The sequence below is a fragment of the Anopheles arabiensis genome, chromosome 3, assembly GCF_016920715.1.
Source record: "Anopheles arabiensis isolate DONGOLA chromosome 3, AaraD3, whole genome shotgun sequence".
Taxonomy (NCBI): domain Eukaryota; kingdom Metazoa; phylum Arthropoda; class Insecta; order Diptera; family Culicidae; genus Anopheles; species Anopheles arabiensis.
Genome location: NC_053518.1, coordinates 57612705 through 57636355, shown reverse-complemented (window position 1 = coordinate 57636355; position 23651 = coordinate 57612705). Strand labels below are relative to the sequence as shown.

The 23651-nt window shown below is 35.4% G+C and overlaps 1 protein-coding gene across 1 annotated transcript; it reads right to left on the bottom strand.

Annotated features, from left to right (window-relative positions):
- Window positions 1-13772: 13772 nt before the first annotated feature.
- LOC120900807 (cell wall protein SED1-like) lies at window positions 13773-14859 on the bottom strand. The gene is made up of 3 exons (XM_040308283.1): window positions 14803-14859; window positions 14495-14733; window positions 13773-14423 (listed from the first exon to the last, which is right to left on the bottom strand). Exons 1-3 carry the CDS (start codon window positions 14849-14851, stop codon window positions 13896-13898), a joined length of 816 nt encoding a protein of 271 aa, XP_040164217.1. The 5' UTR covers window positions 14852-14859; the 3' UTR covers window positions 13773-13895.
- Window positions 14860-23651: the final 8792 nt, after the last annotated feature.

Genomic DNA, 23651 nt, shown 5'->3' with positions numbered 1-23651 from the left:
TACAGCACGGTCTGTATTTGACTATTGTAACGATTGTGATCAATGTGGTTATTTGAAAAATAAAACTCGATTTACTCCTCGTAGGCATCATGCATCAGCCGGACAAAGAAGAAGAAGAATGGTTAGTACTTTTTCCTTTTCTTCGTATGAACTACTTAGTGAAAATGTGGCAGAAACATGTTTTGGTGCTATCAAACGAAAAAAAAACAGTGACAAAAATACCAAAACCATTATTCTTCAAATCAAGGAATAATTTTATCACAGAACAGATCAGCAACTCCAGTGCCATGTTCGTCAACTTCAAATTTTAGAAAAGAGAGAAATAATATTGTCCGTACCTATTTTACCCCAAGAACACCTGAATAGCATTTAAATTTTACATTCCAGTGAAGAAACTAGGTGGGAAAATATGTTAGGAAAAATCGTACGGAAATTAGAACACTTGGATGTAAAAATTGATTGTATTGTAGACAACGTATGCATCGATAGGAATACCCAGCGGCGCGTAAGATTTGAATATCAGCAAATTAATTCAGTGGAGAAGATGAAGGAATTTGACGAAAAACAATATATTTATATTGCACAATAGATTTTCAAGACATAGAAAACAGAATGCATAATGCATTAGATATTCTAATAGACAGCGATTTTTTTAGCAAGTGCACTTGGAGTGGTAGAGGCTAATTAGAAAAAAACACGCATTTGAAGAGTTTTACAACATTTTAAAAATGTTTCAACTATTTGCTGGTAATAATTTTAAAATTCCTACAGAAGAATCGGTCAAAAAATGTATTTAAAAAAAAACTTTTGCACATCACGGATAGAGCAAAAGCACAGAAGATATAAGTATAAGTATAAGTATAAGAAAAACAAGTTGCCACAAAAGACGAATGAATTGAAAATTATTGATATAATCCTGACTTTTATATAAGTAATACGTTGTTTTTTTTTATTATGCGAAAGGGACGACCGTATGGCATTGCGCGTTTATTTTCGGGTTCTTAGAATAAAAGACCAAACTGAATTAAATATTAAGACATTTATTTGACGCACGCTTCTCATTCTTTTCTGAACGATTTATTTTATGTGGAAAAATAATAAATTTATTTGTTTTACGCAATAACCTCCTAAATTTATCACATAAGCGTATCTAGCAAAGGAGTGAAATAAAATTCGTTACCTAAATCTATAAGCACTAATTTGCACATAACATCTTCAATGCATAGATCACTTAAATTCGATGACAAATTTATAGCATTAGCTTTAAAGTTGTATATTACACATGACGGAACTGGTTCCGAGAATGTATTCTCCGTTTTTGTAAATTCATATGCCTTAATTGTAACGCAATCCAATGTTTCTAATGTTGTTACATATTAGAATAGTTTTAGGTTTTTTGTTAAAAAACGACAATTATTATGACTTTGTCATAGCATAAAAACTTTGTTTATGTGCAGTATTATTTCCTGTTTAGTTATTTTTGTAAAAGGATATGTTCGCTCACAACGTTTTGTAGCAATTTCAATTTCCTGTAATTCTATCACACGGTTAACTACTTGTGCTAATGGGTTTGGGCCACTTCTTACTAAATTTTTCATGAAAAACCATTTGTTTTCAAAAGGATAAGTGGAAATTTTGGGAAGAGGTCCATGATTTTTTACATCAGTTACAACGTGGAGAAGGTTATGCACATTGCTTGTAACATGATGTTCGTGGTAAATGGTTGCAAATTGTGCAACAAACTTTTCTAATAAAATCCCGGCATATAACCAGTGTTTTTCAAATTTCTAAGAAGATAGTAATATGACGGCGACATAAAATAACTTGAAGTGTTCAAAAGCTTGTTTCCTTATGTAATGACTTAGTATTGGAATACTTGCGTGACGTAAAAAGCTTCCAAACTCTGAAGCTTTCCAAAAGAGCAAATATTTCAATGAACGTAGTTTCCTGTTTATATCGCTGGGAAATATAATTTGAAGTAACAGCGCCTGTGATTGTTGTTCTGGTGACCATTTTGGAAAAGGCTTGAGGGAGCAAGTGACAAAACCCTGTATCAATTTACGATATACACCTATATCTATCAGATGAAGTAGATCAGCGACAATGAAACCTACAATAAGATCAAAGTCATTCAAATAAAATAGTGGAGATGTGCGTTTCACGCGTTCTTTGTACACACCGCCTTTTAGTTCTTTGTCATACGAACTTGAACACTTTTATAAACAACCTTACATGCGCTTTAAATAAAAGTACCTACACTCTTTCATTTTATGCATCCGTGCACTGAATTATGATACGCAACTCCTGTAAAAGTTATAGTAAAATGTACGGATTAGTTTATTTTCATAGAACATTTCAATCAAACAATTATACCTTTTAAAAACGAGCGCGCAGGTGTATCAGGAATTATTGAACGTAATTGAATATCTATCATTTTCCCATTAATAATGGTTCCTTGGTCTGATGGTTTAGTTTGTCCACCAATTGACGTAGATAGCCCTCAGCATTTTCTGGCTTTGATGCTCCACAAAAAATGGCTACCACCAACATTGGCATTGGATCAAAATCCGGCAACGTTATTAAAATCGGCCACAATTGTGTTGGCCCGCTGTTATGTAACGGCAATCCGTCCATGGAAAGATTGATATTAATTAGGCTCGTTGCGGGTGTAACTTGGCTGAAATAGTTGTTTTGTATTAAAACATGTATGACATTTAACATGTAATTGTTTTATCCACTCACCAAAAATATTGTTTTAGGGTTTCCTCGACTTCACGATGCCATAATTGCCCACCAGCCACATTTTCTATTTAATTGCCAATAAGAATAGGAGTTTTTAAAAACGTTCTGGCGTCTTAAGCCAGGTTGAAATCCGTTTTATGACAAAGCAATTTCAGCAGTTTGGTTAAAGTTGTTAGCGGAACTTTGCATGAAAGAGCCCAATGTTTAAGAAGTGTTTCAAATGGTTTTTGGAAGTCATTTTCGCTTTCTTTTTTCGGTATCACTCTCCGCATCAGTATTAGTTGACGGAATATACTCCACATCTTCATCATCTTCCAAAAGTTGAGTATCACTATCAATGCCTTCTGGCATGTCAAAGTCTTCTTCAATCGAAATAGGAACAACTGAGGGGACAGCTGAAAAAATATGTTTACATAATGTTAAAAAATTCACCTAACTCTAGTACAACAACAAAACACCTACGTAAGGGATCCATCAATGCCTGCATTTCACGTCCAAAATTGGTTTGGTTGGCTCGGCGAATTTTAGCGAATTGCCTCGATTTTCTCAATTTCTTTGAATACATATCGCCTTCAAAGCTTGTGTTAGCTTGAAATAAGCGAACACTTTGCCTGAAACTTTGATGAAATAGTTAATTTGTACGAACAAAACAAAAATAAACGCCAAAGAAATATTCACAACGGTATTGATTGCACCAAATAAAACACTGAAAATGGCTGATGCGCAACCACTCACTACCGTTGAAGAAAAAACAACTCGTAAGAGGAGTAAGAAGCTACAGGCGACAAGTTGAAACTCGTATGGAAGCAACACGCTCAGGACGGGGAACCGAGAAGACAAAGCGAAACCAGGCGAAGGGAGCTTCCAACCCAATGACATTGGTACTGCGTCCATACAAACAACACGGAATTTGACGGATCTCCATACATTTTCCTGCTCGATTGTTGCGTGGGTCCCTTGGTAGGCTTCTGCTACATAGGAGAGCCGCAGACCAATGATGTCTATATCATCAGCGTATGCCAGGATCTGGGTTGACTTATAGAAAATGCTTCCGGTAGTCTCCACCCTCGAGTCGCGAATGGCCCTCTCTAGCACCAGGTTGAATAGGACCCTTGGTGGTAACATAAGGTCCTGAGAGTTTTCCATCTACCTACACCTGGCTAGTGACTTTGATCATAGTCATTCTAACTAACCTTATCAGTTTCCTACCGGAAGCATTTTCTATAAGTCAACCCAGATCCTGGCATACGCTGATGATATAGACATCATTGGTCTGCGGCTCTCCTATGTAGCAGAAGCCTACCAAGGGACCCACGCAACAATCGAGCAGGAAAATGTATGGAGATCCGTCAAATTCCGTGTTGTTTGTATGGACGCAGTACCAATGTCATTGGGTTGGAAGCTCCCTTCGCCTGGTTTCGCTTTGTCTTCTCGGTTCCCCGTCCTGAGCGTGTTGCTTCCATACGAGTTTCAACTTGTCGCCTGTAGCTTCTTACTCCTCTTACGAGTTGTTTTTTCTTCAACGGTAGTGAGTGGTTGCGCATCAGCCATTTTCAGTGTTTTATTTGGTGCAATCAATACCGTTGTGAATATTTCTTTGGCGTTTATTTTTGTTTTGTTCGTACAAATTAACTATTTCATCAAAGTTTCAGGCAAAGTGTTCGCTTATTTCAAGCTAACACAAGCTTTGAAGGCGATATGTATTCAAAGAAATTGAGAAAATCGAGGCAATTCGCTAAAATTCGCCGAGCCAACCAAACCAATTTTGGACGTGAAATGCAGGCATTGATGGATCCCTTACGTAGGTGTTTTGTTGTTGTACTAGAGTTAGGTGAATTTTTTAACATTATGTAAACATATTTTTTCAGCTGTCCCCTCAGTTGTTCCTATTTCGATTGAAGAAGACTTTGACATGCCAGAAGGCATTGATAGTGATACTCAACTTTTGGAAGATGATGAAGATGTGGAGTATATTCCGTCAACTAATACTGATGCGGAGAGTGATACCGAAAAAAGAAAGCGAAAATGACTTCCAAAAACCATAGTCATTCTAACTAACCTTATCAGTTTGGCCGGGATTCCAAAAGAGTTCATGGTGTCCTATAGTTTTACCCTGGCTATGCTATCATCTGTGACTTTGAAATCAATGAAGAAATTGAATGTGTTGTGTCTGTATTCAACTATCTTCTCCAAGTTCTACCGCATGGTGAAGGTCTGGTCAGTGAACACCAGTGATGAACGCTACTAGCATGCTTTTCAGTTTTCAGGAGTTCGTACAATCAGTTCAGCTGGTTGGCGGCTTCCTTAAAATTCGTCCCGTTGTCGTAGTGAATTTCAACGACTTCGCTTCTTCTCGCAATAAATCTCCAAAGAGCTCCAAAAATTGCCTCTGTTGTAAGGTCAAACACCAGTTGGATGTGGATTGCTCGGGTTCTAAGACTGATAAAAATAGCGATATAAGATTCTCGTAAAGATGGGTCCACAATAGTCATAATTTGATGATGCCGACACACGAGTCGCTGGGAGCGGTGCCACAGGTCGCTGTACTGTCTTCGGGTTGCATCTGACACAAGTGATGCACTGATGACATGTCCGTCGCATTCCGTCCGTCGTAAGTAAAAAGTTTGAAATATAAGTATCGCACCCAACAAACGACTTTTTTTTGTGTTTTAATTGTTTTAGCTGCTATTGCACTATTTGAATGCGTATTGTTTAGCATACGAACATTTTCTTAGCTGATTATTTTTGCGTATGCCTAAACATAAAAGGGAGATAACCGCGCAAATTAAGCCAATTACGATTTAAAACACCCAAAAGCAACGGTTAATATAAACTAAAAGGTTTATTAAAGTAAAGGTTTTAATAAAAGAAACCAATTGTTTGGTGCACGCTAAGTGCTTACCTAACAAATTTACTTTGTTCTCTAATAGGTCGTGTTTGAAAACCAAAAACTTACATTTAAACAAAATCCTGTTGTTTTTACGAGTACTGTTGGAACATTTGTAAGGTTCCAACATCTGTCAGACCAGGCGATGTTTTGATCCGGTTCAAAACATATAAAAGGGGAGAAAACCCGCGGAATCGGCCCCTTTACGACAAAAGCGAACAAGTGTGCAAACGATTATAAGAGAGAATAAAAAACACTAATTTTTTGGCACTGCGTTGAAGTAGCCTAAAGAATTTAATTCTCTCACTTTTTTACACGGGAAACAAACGTTTCCCAACAAGTACGAAGAATCCACACTGTGTCTATTTACGAGTTCATATCAAGGTGCATTTTAATAAGGATACATTGATTAATTCATCTGACATGGTATTACTTGTTCGTAAAGCATTGTGATAGGTACTAAATGCGCGATTGTGTCGATGATTGTTCAGCTTATTGTTCAGATAATTGTTAAGGCTTTTTTATCTTATTCCGAACATCATCAATAATGTTTGCGACACAGGAGGATGGGGTTTTAAAGAAGCAAAATTGCTCTTGCTTTGATATGTTTGATTCTATCACACTTTTACCCCTCTGTTGCTACTCCTCAAATTAATAAACATAACAACTAGTTTTTAAAATAGGTATTACCAATCTAACAAACATAAAAAAACACAGCAATCGTTATTTAAGATAAAATTCATTGTTAATTCATAAATAAATAAATAAATAAATAAATAAAATAATAAATAAATTATAAAATTATTATCATTTTTATCATTTTTAACAGCTATCATTTTTAACAGCAAACAGAGTTGTAACAACTTCAAGAATTGCAATTATAACAAAATTATACATTAAAAAGGGTATAATAAAAACATTATTATTTGTTTATTTACCCTGCTATTGATAAAGCAGGATAATGAAATACATACAAGTATTTATTAACCTCATTAACCTCACTTTAAAAAAGAGTACCAAAAGTATTTTATTTTATAAGAGTTTTATTAAAAATAGCTGGAAACATAGATTGAATAGCTAATTATTTTATTTCATATATTTAATTTACTTTAAATATTTTTATTATTTTATATTTTGTACTCATAGGACATGTGAATCCAGTTGATTGCTTTTGGGGAGTTTATGAACTTCATTCTTTCAGATTTTTTTCCTTTTATACCATAGTGCAACAATGAAAAATATTAAACCTGTTATTTACTTGTAACTTAAAAATTTAATCTCGTAGATATCGATTCATCTAAATGGAAAATAACTTTTTTTCATCGCAATTTAAAATATTTTTTAATTTAAATAATGTACATTGGTTGGTCGCGTGGACAGCACTGTGATAAAAATGTTGCTTGGGAATATTTTAAGGAATGTAACGCTTTGTTTGTTTACAATAACAAGCGCTCTTTTTCGGTTGTCTATATTTAAGATACAGTGGGGTTTTCAGCGTGTCTGGCCCCGTCTAACAGCATTGTAACGCTATCGTAAATGCAAACGTTACTCCAAGTTTGAATAGTGCATAGCGCCATCTGTTGAGAAAATATATTTAAAAACAATCGGCGATGTTACTGCAGTAATACTCTTCAACAAATAAAATTTTACGACATTTTATGAACCATTTGACAATTCCACGAAACAATGGCAAAAAGTTAAAGTTAAAAATAGGCCCATTCTGCAAAGTACTGCTACACAAAACATGAATTGCTAAATGTGTAATTGCCATTGTTTTATCTTCCTCCCTCTCTCCTTTACATAAAATGAGTCTATTCAAAGCACGGATTTATTACGCCCAACAAAAGTCCTACATTAAGTTACCTTTTATTTATCATTCCGCAACTTGGTCATTTAGTATAATTTGGTTATCGATCTACTTTAACTAACTCTGCTTTGCCTTAGGTGTTTCATACTCGCATTATTTATTATTTTATTTGTATGTTAACCATAGAAGTAACGGAACACTATTATCGCACGTTTACAGATAGCATACTACATTAGCAAACAAATTATTGGTGATATCGTTTGAACATCATCAGTGAAAGTAGTGCTTTGATAACGTTTTTTTTTTTTCAAACTATGATATCGTGTCCTAGTTTTTTATCGTTATTGAGGACCAACTCGCTATATTTAAGAGTTCCCAATTCCAATATGTCTTAGTCCCTCCAAACAAGTTTAACCACATCATCATGGATTTTAAGAGGTTTGCAGTAGTGTTTTTAGTGACTGTATTATCAAACTTCGTTACATCTCAACAGCTTACTCCAAATGAGTTGTGTGAAGGTGTCAAAATCAATTCATTTGTTGCTGATCCTGAAGATTGTAGCAAGTTTTACCAGTGCAATGGAGATACAATCATTCACGGCACTTGTCCAACAGGAATGTTTTATCATGCAAAAGATGTGTGTAGTTTCGACGAATCGGATTGCAACAGTTTTACAACACCTGTTTCAACAACAACGATACCGGATGATAATTCTATAACAAATGAGAGTACGTCTTCGACTATAAGTTCAACGATCACAACGCCATCCATAGATAGTGCAATTGATCCAGAATCGTATTGTCTATCATCTAATCCTAATATTCCATCGTTTGTGAAAAGTTTAGACAATTGTTCAAACTATTATATTTGTGTTGATCAAGCGCCAATTCTTCAAAAGTGTGCGACAGGAAAGTACTGGAATCCAATCCATCAGTACTGTGATGACCCTGAAGCCGTTACCTGTGAACATGATCGTATTGCTGATCCGGAAGAAGTCTGTCAACAAAGGCCACTCAGTGGTATTTCTTTCACTGCCAGTCCTAACAACTGTGGGGAATACTACATATGCATCAAACAAAAACCTTTTCGCATGAACTGTGCGCCTGGCACTCATTGGAACAGTAATTCTAACCAATGCGATGATGCTGATATTGCTAACTGCAAGGCAAGTGTGTTTCCTCATAATCATTTATTCTCGTTTTATCATAGTTCATTATTTTTAGATTTCAACCCCTTCAACAATTGATCTCGATGAGCTCTGTGCACAAAGTAAAGATGTGTTTCTCAGCCATCCCAGATATTGTGACCTTTACTTGTTTTGTCGTAATGGTAAAGCTTCTACTCAACGCTGTCCATTCCTTACCGACTGGGATTCCGTCAATAACCGTTGTATGCCACGTCACCAAACTATATGCACTAAGCAACGTTTCCATTCAAGTAAATAATGGGAGCTATAGAAAATTTGTAATCAAGATTTCTGTTTTATTCATCATTCTCGTTCAACGATCAATGAGTTTACTTAATCGTTAGTTTAAACGATAAATAAAATATCATTGACAAAAGCTACAGTACATTTCTGTTTACATTGCGTCAAGGGTATTTTTTATATTTTTTATGTAGATGTAGATGCTAAATATTCCGAAAATAATAATTTCATAATAAAATTTCTAATCTAAGACCCAATATAAGGCCTAAGTATAAGGTGTTAGCATGTTTTGTTGTATTGTATTCCATTATTTATTACATTATTTAAGAAATGATGAAATCATTTTTATTTTCATTTTATAATTACCACAATGTATTATAGATACGCGTAAATTGCAAGTAAATTCAAACGTATGTTTTATATTTTTCGTAGGAGAAATCTTGAATGACAATTCTTTGGATCTTTAAAATTAGAAGAAAAAATAATAATAGGTTTGAAACAGCCACGGATACCAAATTTCACATTTTGGTTTCATTCGCATGATCATGCAACTTTAGCGTAAGCTAAGTTTAGTTAAATAAAATCTTAAGTCAAACTGTTACGTAGAGTTAATCATTTTTGTCGTTCCAGTTAACAAAATAACTATACCTTTATCAAACAATCACATCCTAATGAAGAAAAACACTTTCTTATCATGGCAAAAGGTACCCCATTATCTAATTTATAAATACCTACTTAACTCTTACTTCCGCTATAAATTCGCATATCACATTCAAAAATACTCCCTGTATCATAAAGCTAGTTCACATACAAACGGAAATCTGATTGGCAGCTGAAGATAACTTATCGCAGCTTTACAAAAATTTTGTATGATAAGTCACACCAGTGAAATCAAGCGATCTTAACAACTTGCATGAAATATCTTGTCGCAAATAACAGTAAAGCTGTTGCTAAGAAATCTGTTTCACTTTCCGTAAGGAAGCAAATGACATTATGTTCATTCATATTGGATTGTGGATTGTGGATTGGATTATCCAGCGCTACAAACAAGTTGAGGCCTTGGTTAGGTTTTTTATTTGTACATTTGTAGAAACCATATTGTAGACCTGCCAAACATTGAACTGACAAACATTGCACTCAAGGTTACAATGTGTATACTGTCTCGATTCCATCAAAAATACAACTGATTGACAACGTGATTGCATCACACATATGCTGATGACAGTTCAATGAAATTCTACGATCAAGCGATCAATATTTATACTTGTAAACCTCAAAAACACACATCAGTCTATACTTAGTGGTCGATGATAAAGAACCAAAAATATAAATGGCATTACTCACGATAGGTTTTACTGGAATAACAATAATACTACTCCCACTTCTAGTTATCAGTGCACAACAATTCGATCCGATGGAAATTTGTCGGGGGAAACCCAATAACGCCACCGTTATGAACCCACTATCTTGTGATTCATTTTTACTGTGCAGTGACGGTTTACCAGCTGGGACTGGGCAGTGTCCAAGTGAAATGCTCTTTAACGCTGAGAAGGAAATTTGTAATTTTCCTGAAAACGTGAATTGCGGTTCCGTCCCTTTGCCTACTCAATTCCAAACTAGTACAGAAGAGTCTACCGAAATGATAACCGATTTAAGTGTAGAAACTACCACATCTTCTGTTCCAAACGAATCCTGTCCACAAATAGACGATCCTGTTTCACCATTGTACATGTCAATCCCAGATAACTGTACCAATTACATCATGTGCTACCATGGTACTCCCTTGATAATGCAATGTCCTATAGGAACGGAATGGAACAAAAACAATTCAATTTGTGATACACCGGAAAATGCAAAGTGTCAGGTAAGAGCGCAAATACTTTACGTAGGTCTAACTAACCCAGTAAACAACTTTTCCTTAATTTACAGGCAAGCTTTCAAGATCCATTTGGATGCCCAGTAGAAGGAACAAAAGTTTTACCACACCCAACCAATTGTGAAAAATTCGTGTTCTGCTTGAACGGTATATCTAGAGTTCAAGTTTGTCAAATGTTCAAGTACTTCGATCCCGTCGCAGGAGAATGTGTCCTAGGAAAATGTTAAATGGAGACAAATGTTATATGTTAAAACAAACACACACAATTTTATCTAAGTGTTATTTGTAAGAGTTTAACGGTCTCAATAATGTAACTTGATGATTGTGAGGTGTATCATTTGATTGTATTCAATAAGCCATAAAATAGTTTCACTTGACATTTTTTGTGAACACAATTTTTATGAAATACAATAGCAACCGAATTGCTTTATTCCTGATAGTTTGCCTGTGTAACCATAACTATCATAATCTATATAAAATGTGTTGTTATTTGAAAAGAAAACTACTTCAATACATAACACCTACAAAATCCATATAATTACTCTAGTTGATCTGAAAATAACTAATAGAACTTAGCCTAATACAACTGAGGCTTCTTTTGTCTTCTTTAAAGTATATGATTATATGATGAATCAACTCTTGCCGTGCGTTAGACATACCGGTACAATTTCACATTATGAAGCGTGAAATAGTGGCCAAAATCAACATAATGAAACATTTCACGCCAACAATAAAGTCTTTGTTCAAGTTCAACTGAGATCCTGTATGGTGCGAAGAGATACGATGAAATGTCAAATTTTTCACGAGCTCACATATTGCGTAAAAATATTCTCCTTTACATAGACCATTTTTCTATCAACTTCTTATACAATGTTTTTAAGTCTCACCGATTTTTCTCCGAGTTTTTCGATTATCCACGAAAAGAGTCTATCGTTGTTCTCGTAAAAAGCATTATTGTGTGTTTAGTCGTGAAAAGTTTTCGGATAATTTTTTGTTTATTTTGTGGAGTTTGTTGATATTCGTTTTTCTTACTCGTACTGATCGTTAGCCAAAGATGAAGATTGCGAAAAAGTCTTTCCGCTCCCTATTTACTAATTAGCTATCACTAGGGTTGTGCCTACAAAATATATCATTGATAGAATTTGTTAGGCTCCAATAGCAACTCGAATCATGCAATTGCTCCAACAGTGTGTTATTGTCGTATTCGTAAAAACAACAATCAGGTTTTTAAAATATTTGATATTGCTTTCAAATGCTCATCTCATTAAGGTGAAACAATGTTAGTGCTAGATAGTAGAAATTTATCCTCGAGTTCGACCATAATGATAATTCCTTCTATCCATAATATGATAATCGAAGTTGAAAGAGTTCGACAGTGTGAAATGTGATACTCTAAGATGATCAGTAATTTATATACGGATAGATTCTTCCCATCTTTCATAATAAGGAAAATTCTTTCGCATTGAACGTTTTGGCCCGCGGGCCAGACTGTACCGACCGCTGATCAAGACCATAACACCCCCATCGAAAGACCATCCATCACACCAAGACCCGATACTGCTATCACGACTTCGGATCGAATACACCCGGCTCATACTAACTTTTCACAAATCCAGCTCGCCACTACACAGTTTCTGTGGCATTGATATCACTATCGGCCACATCTTAACCGAACTGTACTGCGCAACGCATCACCTGCAAATTTGACCCCAGCATCGATACTATCTTGCAACTACACAGCGATTGCTAGCGAAAACTTTTAAAATTCCTTCGTATCCCTTCGTAAATTCCTTCGTATTCCTTCGCCTTTGTAGTGGTCTAAGAGAACATCGATGGTGAATTGGATGGTGGGAGGAAAAAAATATCAGACTAGGATTACATTCCTTAACTATGTATGTAACAGCAGCAAATATTTAGATTCTGCTAAAAAATCGTTTTGATGTTTTTGTGTCGCTTTTGTTTGAACGCATCAGTTTTGAACCGTTGTTCACAAAATTGATACGGTTCTCATGGCAATTTCAAAATAGTTTTTGAAAAACTTTTTACATACTTTGATTTGCATTTTAAAAACAATCACCACAGGCGAAAATTTTTTTTTGTGAATTTTTTTGATATTCGAAAAAAAAATATTTTGATATTTACTCTTATAAAACTTATAAAACCTTAAAATAAGTTATAAAAACACTTTTTAAAAATCGTTCAAAAATGTATTTCTTTAAAACTTTTGTGGAATATGTTATTTATATTTTTGAACGATTTTTAAATGCGTTACTTAGCACATAAAACCTGTTTTTCGAAGTGTCTTTATAGTTATGGTACGACCATAAATTTGTTTTTTCGTCATAAGTCATGCAAAACCGTGATAATTTTTTTTTTTTTAAATATACAAAGATGTAAAATAGTATTCTGCACAACTCATACATTCACTGTTTCTATCTATCTCCTATGGATTTTCCGCAAATCGCGAAAAACGACTGTCCATATAGTTGTGGTAGGCGCTGTATAACAATTAACTAAAAAAATACTATTCTATCAGGAATAAGGATTCGCTGCGCCGAAAAGTGTCTCACTTTTTGTAGATCTAACTCTCACAGTCTAGAAAGTAGAAAGTCTAGGGACTTTTTTTTTTGGGATATTTCTCCTCATATTTTTCTTCTACTTCTTCTTTTAGGCATGCATGTGCCACTAGCTTGACTTCCAGTGATTTATTGATTTGCCAAAACAGGATAGTCAGTCCTACATATAGGAGCACTGTCCATTCGGACCTTGAACCCATGACGGGCATGTTGCTAGGTCGTGCCAATTGACGATTGGTGGTACACGAGTATAGAAAAATATCATCCTTTATTAATGTAAAAATCATATATGATTGAGTCATAAAAATTTTATAAATAGTAAAAATATAATTACCAAATATACCCTTGATGCTGTACCACTCATTCAACTCATTAATTATTTTAGCGAACTACATACGTTTTAATATTTGAATCATTTTTATTGAATATTTGATAAGCAGAAGAAACATCTTTCTAGCTTCAAAAATGACCTCACCGCGTGCTATAGCGTGTACTAAACGATCGGTCAAAATTGCACATTAGCTTCTTAATATTTAAATCGTTATAGCCAAACATGAATCATGTAATTATTTGTTTCATTCTCATTCACTTCCTGGGAAACAGAACTTTTGATCTTGAGGCACGCAATGGCCTACAACGTAGTTAAAAAATTCCAAAAACGGACACGTCTGTGGATACTGAACACCATACAAACAGTAGTAAAAACGCCGGCAGTCAGTTGGATGCAACAAAAAGGCACGGATGTCTTCAGGACATTCAGAACCAGGAAACAGTATGGGCAATGCACCTTCAACTTCGGGCAAAAATGTATTAGACGGGGTTGATGTGGTTGGTGCTGGTGTTGGAGCCTCTGTAGTGGGTGCTGGTGTTGGAGCCTCTGTAGAGGGTGCGGGTGTTGGAGCGTCTGTAGTAGGTGCTGGTGTTGGGGCCTCCGTAGAGGGTGCGGGTGTTGGAGCCTCTGTAGTAGGTGCTGGTGTTGGAGCTTCTGTAGTGGGTGCTGGTGTTGGAACCTCTGTAGTAGGTGCTGGTGTTGGAGCCTCTGTAGTGGGTGCTGGTGTTGGAGCCTCTGTAGTAGGTGCTTGAGTTGTTGTTTCCGGTATTTGTTCATCCTTAAAATTGTTAAATCTTTTCGCATTAGAAAAACAACTTATTTTGATGTGTTATTGCTCATTTCATTTACCTCGCATTGTACATTTTCAGGAGCATCACACCGTTTTATAGTATCGTTCCAAAGAAAGTCCCACCGGCATTCAACGATTTCTAGTACACCATCGCGACAAGAAAAAAAGTTGTTACACTTTGGACCGGCAGCAAAGTAATTGTCTCCTGGCGAACAATTCGGCTCGTTTCTGAGCTCAATAACACCGCATGATACAACATTGACAACAGCAAAACAAAATACTGCGAGGAAATGTGCTGCTAAAAATATGTCAATTTGAAAAGCTGTATACTACTACTATATTACACTTTCGAACTATTGTAACTTACAGTGCATGGCCATCCTTTGAATTTTACTATCTCCGAAATACAGCGACATATCCGCTAGGGTTCTATCGCACTAATATGATATTTTTGCACTTTATGGACAGTTTATATAAAAAATGGCTATCTTGAAATTATCTTGAAAGCAGTATGATTAATTGCTGCCAACTCCAAGAGAAGATTTTTTTGCACCGATTAAGTAGTCAACCATGGTAACCAGCGCGTGAGTAGATAAATTTTAAGGAAGTAGCTGTATCCATTCGAAACAGGGTCTTTCTGTTATCTATGCCTTTGTACCTTACAAACATTTCGTTTAATTTGCAAGGTGTTATAATTGCTTCAAAAAGTAAGTGTTTTTGTTTTAGTTATATTGTATTAAGTCTTGTCAAGCGAAAGAGTTTGTGTGAAGCAACGACGAAAGCCTCAATAAACATAAAAAACAATAATAGTAATAGTAATAATAATAAATACTGACAATAATAATATTTTTTTACTATATAATAAAAATAATAATAATATAAATAATAACAATAGAAGTAAAAATAATAATTTTTATTATAACTATTATTATTATTATGATTATGATTATAATTATAATTATAATTATAATTATAATTATAATTATAATTATAATTATAATTATTATATTATTATATTATTATTATATTATATTATATTATTATTATATTATTATATTATAATTATATTATTAAATATTATTATTAATTATATATAATTGTATATATTATAATTAATAATAATTATAATTATAATTATAATTATTATCATTATTATTATTATTATTATTATTATTATTATTATTATTATTATTATTATTATTATTATTATTATTATTATTATTATTATTATTATTATTATTATTATTATTATTATTATTATTATTATTATTATTATTATTATTATTATTATTATTATTATTATTATTATTATTATTATTATTATTATTATTATTATTATTATTATTATTATTATTATTATTATTATTGTTATGATTGTTATTATTATTATTATTATTATTATTATTATTATTATTATTATTATTATTATTATTATTATTATTATTATTATTATTATTATTATTATTATTATTATAATTATTATTATTATTATAATTATTATTATTATTATTATTATTATTATTATTATTATTATTATTATTTTTATTATCATAATAAGAATAATAACAATGATCATTATTATTATAATAAAAATGGATCACACATGCACATGATGCCATTTTAGGAAACGGCTTTATACTTCAATCATCGTTTGAAAAATAATACCACAGTCGCCATACACATACGCTCTTATCAAACTGCAATATTGAAGACAATGCCAGGTTCCTGAATCATGCCTAATTCATTCAGCATGATATGTTTCTATTGTTTATATGTTAGAATATCTGGATAGTCTGGATATTATTCTATATGAATCGATTTAACTAATCCTAGTTCCATTTCTGTTTTGGAAGTGATCCTAATACCATACCGATACTGAACTGAAATATATATGAATACCAGTACCAGTCATGAAACAAACTCCGCATATATACAACTGCTCCCAAAACCATGCTCCCTGAAACTTCCCCTTTTTTATTGTGGTCTAAAACTGTGGCAGATTTTATCGATTGGTTCCTTGTCGTTAACAGTCGTCAACTCGTACGACTTAAAAACATGTCGTGGGTTTAAACTTAAAATAAACCGACTTCCGTAGTCCCCTGTCATCGTATACCGACAATCCGACTGCGTGCTACTGAATCCACGCAAGTCTGAAAAGCATTATTTTATAGTATGGCATGTCCGCGTAGGACGTTTATGTTAAATAGAAAAGTGCCCAGTATTTTTCCTGTATGTTTATTTGCAGCAGGAACAAAAGCCATGAATGTTTTAATATGTGCATACAAATAGAATACAAAGAGAGATCTAATCGTGTTGCCATTGAAGTAAAATTCCTGCGATATTTTCATAGTTTCCCGATCAATAGTAGCTGCCACCTAAAGCGGATATCTCATATATTGACCTACAGTCAGTCCAAAAAGTATTCGTTTAGCTGAATATTTTGCAGAAAAATGCGAATTAAGGCCGCAATAGGCATGGGGTGGTAAAAATAATCATGGGGTTTGATAAATGGGCTATCAATACAAATATACTGCTAAAAAATAAGCGTTAAAATAGTGTAATAGCAACCAAAACACATAAAAAAATTTTAAAAAGTCCTTTGATGGGTGCGCAAAAAGTATTCGGCTATCCGGCTTTTGGCGTGATATGCGTAAGAAAACAAAGGTTATGGAATAAAAAAAATGTCCTGATCTTGTTTCTTATTGCATTTATGACTCTTGGTGACTACTTGCACAATGCAAGAACTCATTTGAACCTTAAAAAAGGAGTATTTTTTACCCCGACTTGGCAACTTATTTCATATTTGCAAAAAAAAAAATTGGAAAAATTGGCAACTTATATCATATTGAGAGTCTATTAAATCATTTTCATCAGTTTGGTTTCAGCTGGTTGGGTGTTTCGGGCAAATGACAATGCTCTATATGTTCTCCAGCACGACCGGTCTTGAAACATGTGGGACTTTTTAAGTGTAATTTCTCAGAACTGGTACCCAAAGTACTTAAAAACTGCAAGAATATATTTCCCCATCTCGTCTCCTATCAATTTGAATCATTTTTCTAGCTCACCTTTCCTCAATGAGCCCTGGTATAATGACACCATGGTGCTATCGTTACACGAGATTTTGTTGCTGCATCTTAGTAGACTGTTTTCGAAATGATAGACGTCGGCCGTATGACCTAGGCGATTTAAACATGTTTTAAAATGTTAGCAGAGCCTAATTTGAAATGATTTTTTGAATTACTTGATGCTGCTTACCAGATTTGGCCACTTTCTGGGTATGGTATTATTCAAACAAAACATTTTTATAACAACTCACCCATTCAAGACATAACGTGACCAGCTACAATGAAATGCAGTATGACTCATCAACCAAATGTGACCCATATCTTTTCCTGTTCTTATTGGCCATCATAAAATGCACTGATTTCCTGGTAATATTTGATTTTTTGGACATTAAAACTGCTTCATTCGTTAGATTAACCGTCAATGATGGCTGCTTACATGGCAGTTTGGCACACAATTAGTGTCAGAAAATGACCAAACGCTGATCAAATGAAGGAACAAGGCCTCTCACACATTTTGTAACCCACAAAAATGGGTAGAATAGGTTATGCATAGGATTAAGATACGATTTTCGCCATCATGCTCCAATCATTTAACTTCCCCGCGTTTAGTGACTCTCTGACCGCTTGAAGTGCAATTGAAACAACAGAATTGCATTAGTAGATAGAAGTAACTAGCTGATTCATAATAATAAATTTAGTCACGCTTGACGTAGTTCTTGGCTAGCGTAAATGATTAAAAAGCTAGATAGACAAATACTTTTTGCGCACCCATCAAAGGACTTTTTTTAGTTTTTTATGTGTTTTGGTTGCTATTGCACGATTTTAATGACTATTTTTTAGCAATACCTGTGTATTGATGGTCTCTTTATCAAACCTCTTATTCGCCTAATTCCCTTTTGCTGTAAAATATTCAGCTAGACGAATACTTTTTGGACCGACTGTATCTTCAGATTTTGAGATTTAGCAGACAGCTATGCTTAGCTTAGCTATGCTACTGTAAAAATGTAGGCCAATATCTTGAAAAATCACAAAAAATCACGCATGATACATTTTTGGCCCAGCATGTAAAAGCTTATGGAATCCACGGAGAGTCGAGCAAACTCCGTTCCCTAACCCAGCGGTTGGCAAACTTTGTGACCGAAATAGCCAAATTCTACAACAATATTCGTAGAATTTCAAGTGAAGAACCAAATTTTTAAACCAAGAGGAAACATGTGTGAAAGTTTTATGAAATATGTTAACTGTTTAGAGCCGCCATCTCGATTTCACGTTCAATGAAGACGTACAATGATTCCAAGAACTGCATGCGGCTCGCGAGCCGTATTTTGCCGATCGCTGCCCTAACCAAATACGGACTTTAATTTTAATAATTAAACTTATTAGCCATTTTTGGTAATTCGTGTCGTATGAAATAACGTAAGATTTGAAAACCAGTTCAAAAAATTCACAAATTGGCTATGCTTGGTATAATAATTAGATAACTAATTAAATTGGCCCAATTACAAGACTATATAACAGATCTTCGGAATTTACGTATTGTCAGGAATATACACAGCTCTGACAGATTGTGCTTCATTTGAGGGACAGGGACATAGTTGTAATACTTAATGCGAGCTTATAAACACTTTTAGATTTATTTGTTTGAAGTTGCCTATATCCCCATGTTTACATAATACCCAAATACCAAATACATCGTACGACTTTAAATAATATCCGTCGTGGCTCAAGACTTATATTAACCGTTATTCCATGTCAAAGACTGAATAATATTGAGTCGACTGATAGCCTGGTACTTATTAAGTCTCGAAAGTATGTGTATAAGCTGACATTACTACGTAGGTCATTACGTCAAATAGAAGAAGATGATCCCATGTCGCCTTACCTTCGTTCGTGATTTTCCACCCTATCAAAAATCAAATTGAGTCTCATTGTTTTTCCATTTTCAAAATCTCACACTCTGGTTTAGCCTCCGTTTTCATATCAATGCATTAAATATCCTATATAACCTCATTTTAAATCTCATAATATCAGTTGTTTCGTTTTGTATCAGTTCTTGTTATTACTATTAGGGTAACTTTTGGCTCCGTTTTCTCGAACATGTTGAAAGTCCTGATTCATCTTGATTTTCTTATTATAGAGGCTTCCACTATACAGGCTGTTGTGTCCGCACAGAACAAACTTAGAGACGGTAGTGTACGGCACAAACAGAATATATATTTTATCATCTTTCTTTGGTATCTCTGGTTTGGGATCTTTGGTATCGTTTGCAATAACACGTATATAAATAATATCGCACACACACGCAATGCGGGGAGAGAATGGCTGGTTCTTCTCGCGCCGCGATCTTCACTGAGGACGTCACAGGATGACAGCCCTGCTGTCAATAGCGGGCCCTCAGGATGAGGCAGCGGTCTGTCCACAACACAGGCTTTCTATAATTATCAGTTTCAAATAACTTAATAGTTTTTGCTTCTTGATGACATTATGGATGAGAACCTTTTGATTTTAAAGGAGCCCGCTGGCCTGCGTATCTGAGTTTCCGTCATAGGATTATTCTTCCTAATACATTTCTTTTTAAAGAGGCCCGTTCAAAGTCCCTGGAAGTTGATCATACCCCGATTCTTGTATCAATAATTAGATCCGTTTCCATGTTTAGTGCATGTAATATCAAACAAAGTTTCTGGATTCTGGCTTAATCAGTGCACTTCAATGAAGTGCCTTTTAGGTCGAAATTCATCTTCTTGTTATTTGTGACAACGGTGACACCAACGTTGTTGGTGTAGGCCTATCCTCGTCGCTAATAATCTTGACTATCTGGTGCCAAATTGGTGTGCCCATAGCAGGATAGTCAGTGCTACGTGAGAAAGCTCCGATCGATTCGGGACTTAAACCTTTGACCATAATGGTGTTAACTATTAACACGGGACCGGCCCAAAATGAACCGACTATTTAGCTGTTCAGACCGCAGAGCGCTTGACTCAGGTAATTTAATACGCAGATAATGACCCAAACTAGTCGATGGACCTTTGATATCAAATGATTTAAGAACCATAATGATCAATATTGCCGCTACGTGGTCATTTTGCTATGAAATGAAAACTGTCCGACTTTCAATGGACTGCATAAATTTCATACCTTTTATCAAATTTATGCATAGTGTTCCAAAATTTATAAAATAGATCGGTCTGATTTTTTGCAACGACATAGCTTAAATTTTTTTCACCAATAGGCAAAAAAAATTTAAGCAAAACTATCCAGGAAGCTGCGGTTTTCGAGAGGATTATCGGTTAAAAAAAGGATTAAAAAGGTGCGGATTACCAAACGTGAACTATAGAGGAAACTAGGTAAAAATGGACACTTCATATAAATACATTATTATTATTATTATTATTATTATTATCTATTGTTTAATCTTCAACGGGCCGTTTGACCTAATTAAGATAAGTAACAGTACATTTAAAAAAAATACATAGCAAAAACAAGATATGTATGGCAATTCACTGCGGCCACGGCAGAAGTCGGAGACGTTCCTTGAAGCACTGAGTTGAGATGTTGAAGTCGAAGCAATCCGAAGCAGTGTTGAAAACAGCCGACATGCGGAACATAGGGTCAGACCGACCAGCGCTGGAACGAGGTTGAGTGAGCCGTATAAGTAGGCGAAGGGCATATCGCGTGAGCTTACGTTGAATCACCTCAAGTCGAGCAATTGAAGAAGCAGTAGTTGGGTTCCAGACTACGCACAAATATTCCAGAACCGAACGAACGATACTGTTGTAGACAGCTTTCATGCACATGGGGTTGCGGAATTCATTAGTTGCCTGGATAACCACACCAAGTAGTTGGTTTCCTCTGGCTACAACGTCATCGATATGCTGTTTAAAGTTCAAACTTGAATCAAGAAGAACGCCCAGGTCTTTGGCATGATTTTGTCTATTAACTGCAGTGCCGTCCATGAAGTAAGTACCAGTGACTGGGCTCCTGCTTGGTCTAAAAGACACACAGAAGCATTTCTCGATGCAGATAGTCAGTCCATTGCGCTTGCACCACGAACAGAAGATTTCGATGCTTGTGTTATGTATAGGCGCGAAAATTTTTGCATCGTCGGCAAATAGACTGACACTGTCGGGAGGTAAAGCGAGGGTAACATCGTTGATGAACAATATGAAGAGAAGCGAGCCAATATTGCTTCCTTGTGGCACACCTGAGCTGCTGACTATTTCTTTGGACATGTGCTTATCAATTTTCACGATGTATGCGCGATTAATTAGGTAAGACTTAAGCCACTGAACGAGCGAGCAGGGAAATCCTAGCTTATCGCGATTAGCAAGAAGAATTGCGCGAGGAAGAGAGTCGAATGCTGCTTTCAGATCTGTATAAATTGCATCGATTTGAGCTCCGGCATCAATTTGGCTAGTGCAATAGGTTACAAATTCGACCAGGTTCTTGGTAGTCGACTTTTTTGGCGCGAATCCATGTTGATACGGGCTTAGGTAGCTGCGGCATGCATATAGCAGATGTTTATATATCACTAGTTCCAACACCTTGGCACACAAAGATGTAATACCCCGGTAGTTGATGGCATCTGTCCTGTCGCCCTTTTTATTACCAACCACCATCCAAGGATTTCCTCCATCCAGGAACCATCCAAGATTTCCTCCATGTTTTGGGAAAGTAGCCATTGGCTAGCGATGCATTGAACATTTTTGCAAGGATAGGCGCTACTGTCGTTTGACAACGTTTCAGCACTGTAGAATGTATTCTGTCGGAGCGAAGGAAGGCTTTAGTTGCTTTAGGGCTGATAAAACGATCTCACTGTCTATAAAAGGAGTACTCATGTTAATTGCGCCAACCGGAGTGTTGACGAGAGCAGCATCAATGGTATCGGTATGGATCCGCGAAGAGATTGCACATTTCATTAGTGTTGGCACTTGTTGCTCCTTTGTATGTAATAGATTTCGGTGTATGCGTGGATTTTGTTTTGCTCTTGTAGAAGGGCAAAAACGATTCAAACCATCTGCAGAGGTTACGTTGAATATTACTCAAATATCTGCCATATCGAAACCTGTTATAGCTGCAGTATAGAGAGTGCGTGTCAAGGTAGATCGAGCGAGATCTTTGGCAGCGGCGCGTTTGCTAATGACGATAAGCAGCTCTTTTCACACGTTTGAGTCGTTTTAGTATGCGGTCCGCCCAGGGGGGGTTAGGTTTAAGACGCTGAACTGGGACGCATACAATAAAGGCAGCATAAAGGACGAGAATGAACATACTGCTTCGTCAAGTGAAACAAAGTTGGAACAATGAAAGCTATTGTTAAACATTGATATCATGTCGTTCAGTTTCATTTAGTCAACTTTAGTAAAGTTATAATGATAAAATGCGGTTGTCGTCGAGTTACGTCGAGTCGAGTTACGACGTGACACTTCGAACAAAATGAGCTTCAACATGTGTCCCCTTTATTTCGAATGAAAATATGTTAAACTAGCGCCATCTCTATAATGATTAGCTAATTTGACACAAGCGAAAAACTGCTGGACTTCCTTTTTGTTTTCTTCCCCAAATTCCAACGCGCAATGTTTTATCCACTTCTCACCTCTTTTGTTGTTATTAAACCTATAACATCATTTTCCTGCGTGTTTTGTTCAATCATTCTCACAAAATCTTGCCTCACACTTCTTTCGCAATTTGTTTTTGGAAAAGTTGTTCACATCTAAGCAGCCTCGAACACAGCTCATTTTGACAGAAGTGATCGCCACAATAGCAAATGACAATGCTTTCGTGTGGGCCACATTTGTAACGCAAGTGCCAAGTCGGTTCGTCGGTGATGTAGCATATCTGCTTACCAGAACTTATTATAAACCACACTATCAGCTATAGACTAATTGTAACACACTTCGGAAAGCTAAATCACACTATTGCAACACATTCATTATATTACATCAGCAAATCAATCCACACCAGAGCAACATACCCAGACCATACCGTCGATAGAAAAAAGCCATTGAGACACATTTATCGAAAACAACCGAAACGCGCAACATAAGCAATTCAAGCGTTACTGCAGCAAAGTGGACAAACAGAGAACGCATAGCAACTTATTGCTAAAAGCGCAGTGTAGGAAAAGATTGACGAACGCATCCGTTCTTTGACTAGA

Excerpts from the sequence above, each read along its gene's own strand:
- LOC120900807 (XM_040308283.1), bottom strand. The coding sequence starts at position 14,851 with ATGTCGCTGTATTTCGGAGATAGTAAAATTCAAAGGATGGCCATGCAC. Across the intron at positions 14,734-14,802 it reads TCAAAGGATGGCCATGCACT|CAGCACATTTCCTCGCAGTA; the intron begins GTAAGTTACAAT and ends ACATATTTTTAG. Across the intron at positions 14,424-14,494 it reads CTGAAAATGTACAATGCGAG|GATGAACAAATACCGGAAAC; the intron begins GTAAATGAAATG and ends AACAATTTTAAG.